Source organism: Arachis ipaensis, chromosome B01 (genome assembly GCF_000816755.2).
Source record: "Arachis ipaensis cultivar K30076 chromosome B01, Araip1.1, whole genome shotgun sequence".
NCBI lineage: Eukaryota > Viridiplantae > Streptophyta > Magnoliopsida > Fabales > Fabaceae > Arachis > Arachis ipaensis.
In genome coordinates this window covers 29,252,305-29,253,273 of record NC_029785.2, presented here as the reverse complement: position 1 = coordinate 29,253,273, position 969 = coordinate 29,252,305, and the positions used below count along the sequence as shown (strand labels likewise).

The 969-nt window shown below is 33.6% G+C and overlaps 1 protein-coding gene across 1 annotated transcript in view; it reads left to right on the top strand.

Annotated features, from left to right (window-relative positions):
- The window catches only part of LOC107628295 (fumarate hydratase 1, mitochondrial), a gene marked incomplete in the record, with an annotated part of 4,700 nt that extends 3,837 nt beyond the window's left edge, over positions 1-863 (top strand). Inside the window, 2 exon segments of the mRNA XM_016331046.2 lie at positions 192-257; positions 457-863. Coding sequence (XP_016186532.1) covers positions 192-257; positions 457-543 — 153 coding nt within the window.

Genomic DNA, 969 nt, shown 5'->3' with positions numbered 1-969 from the left:
TTCAGATCTTGCGAGTTTGCCACATAAAATCCCTTGGCTAATGTGCTTTGTCGTTTTCTGTTTTAACTCATTTTGCAGTCATTGATGCTTGTCACATCCTTGAATCCAGTAAGTTTTCACTCATAAATTCATTTTTTCCACTATATATTTCATGTTCCTTTTCATATTGGATGTAATTTGGCCTGTTCCAGAAAATCGGTTATGACAAGGCAGCAGCGGTTGCAAAGACAGCCCACAAAGAGGGGTCTACTCTGAAGGTGACACCGTGTTTTTATTTTTATCTTGTATACTTGATTGAGTATTTTCTGCAACTATCATCATTTCAAAACATTTTATTGGTTTGTCTGACATTAATAGTAGTATTGTCTTCACTGATTGATTCCCTTTAAATATGAAATTTTTTTTCTCTTAGATATCCAATTATTTAATGCTGAATTGTTTAAAATGGTGTTTTAGGAAGCTGCATTGAAGCTTGGAGTATTGAGCTCTGAGGAATTCGATAATCTTGTGGTACCTGAGAAAATGATTGGCCCAACTGATTGACATTGCATATAGAGTTGGTTAGTAATTACTCATTTGATAATCTACTACATTGAGGTAGTAGTATTTTTGAACCATGATTTTATTACACTGAGAAATGGCAATTCAAGAGCCAATAATTTTTTACTTCCCTAGTTGATATTCTTGGGGAAAAGTTACCCCAAATTTTTAAGAGATGTAGTATTGCAGGAATTTAGTTGGCCCAAATAAAGGGACTTCCCCCAATTTAATGTCCTTGAACTTACATATTTTAAATTTTCCAGTGAGCTCTGGATTACGGATATTATCCAATCATATACTAAAGTGCTGTTCAAGTTTACTGTTAATATACATGGATCACATACCATGATAATAATAACATTAACAATAATCCTGACTGGGTTACCAATTTGACATGATGTTTGAATTTGCGTGATTAAGTCATTGCTC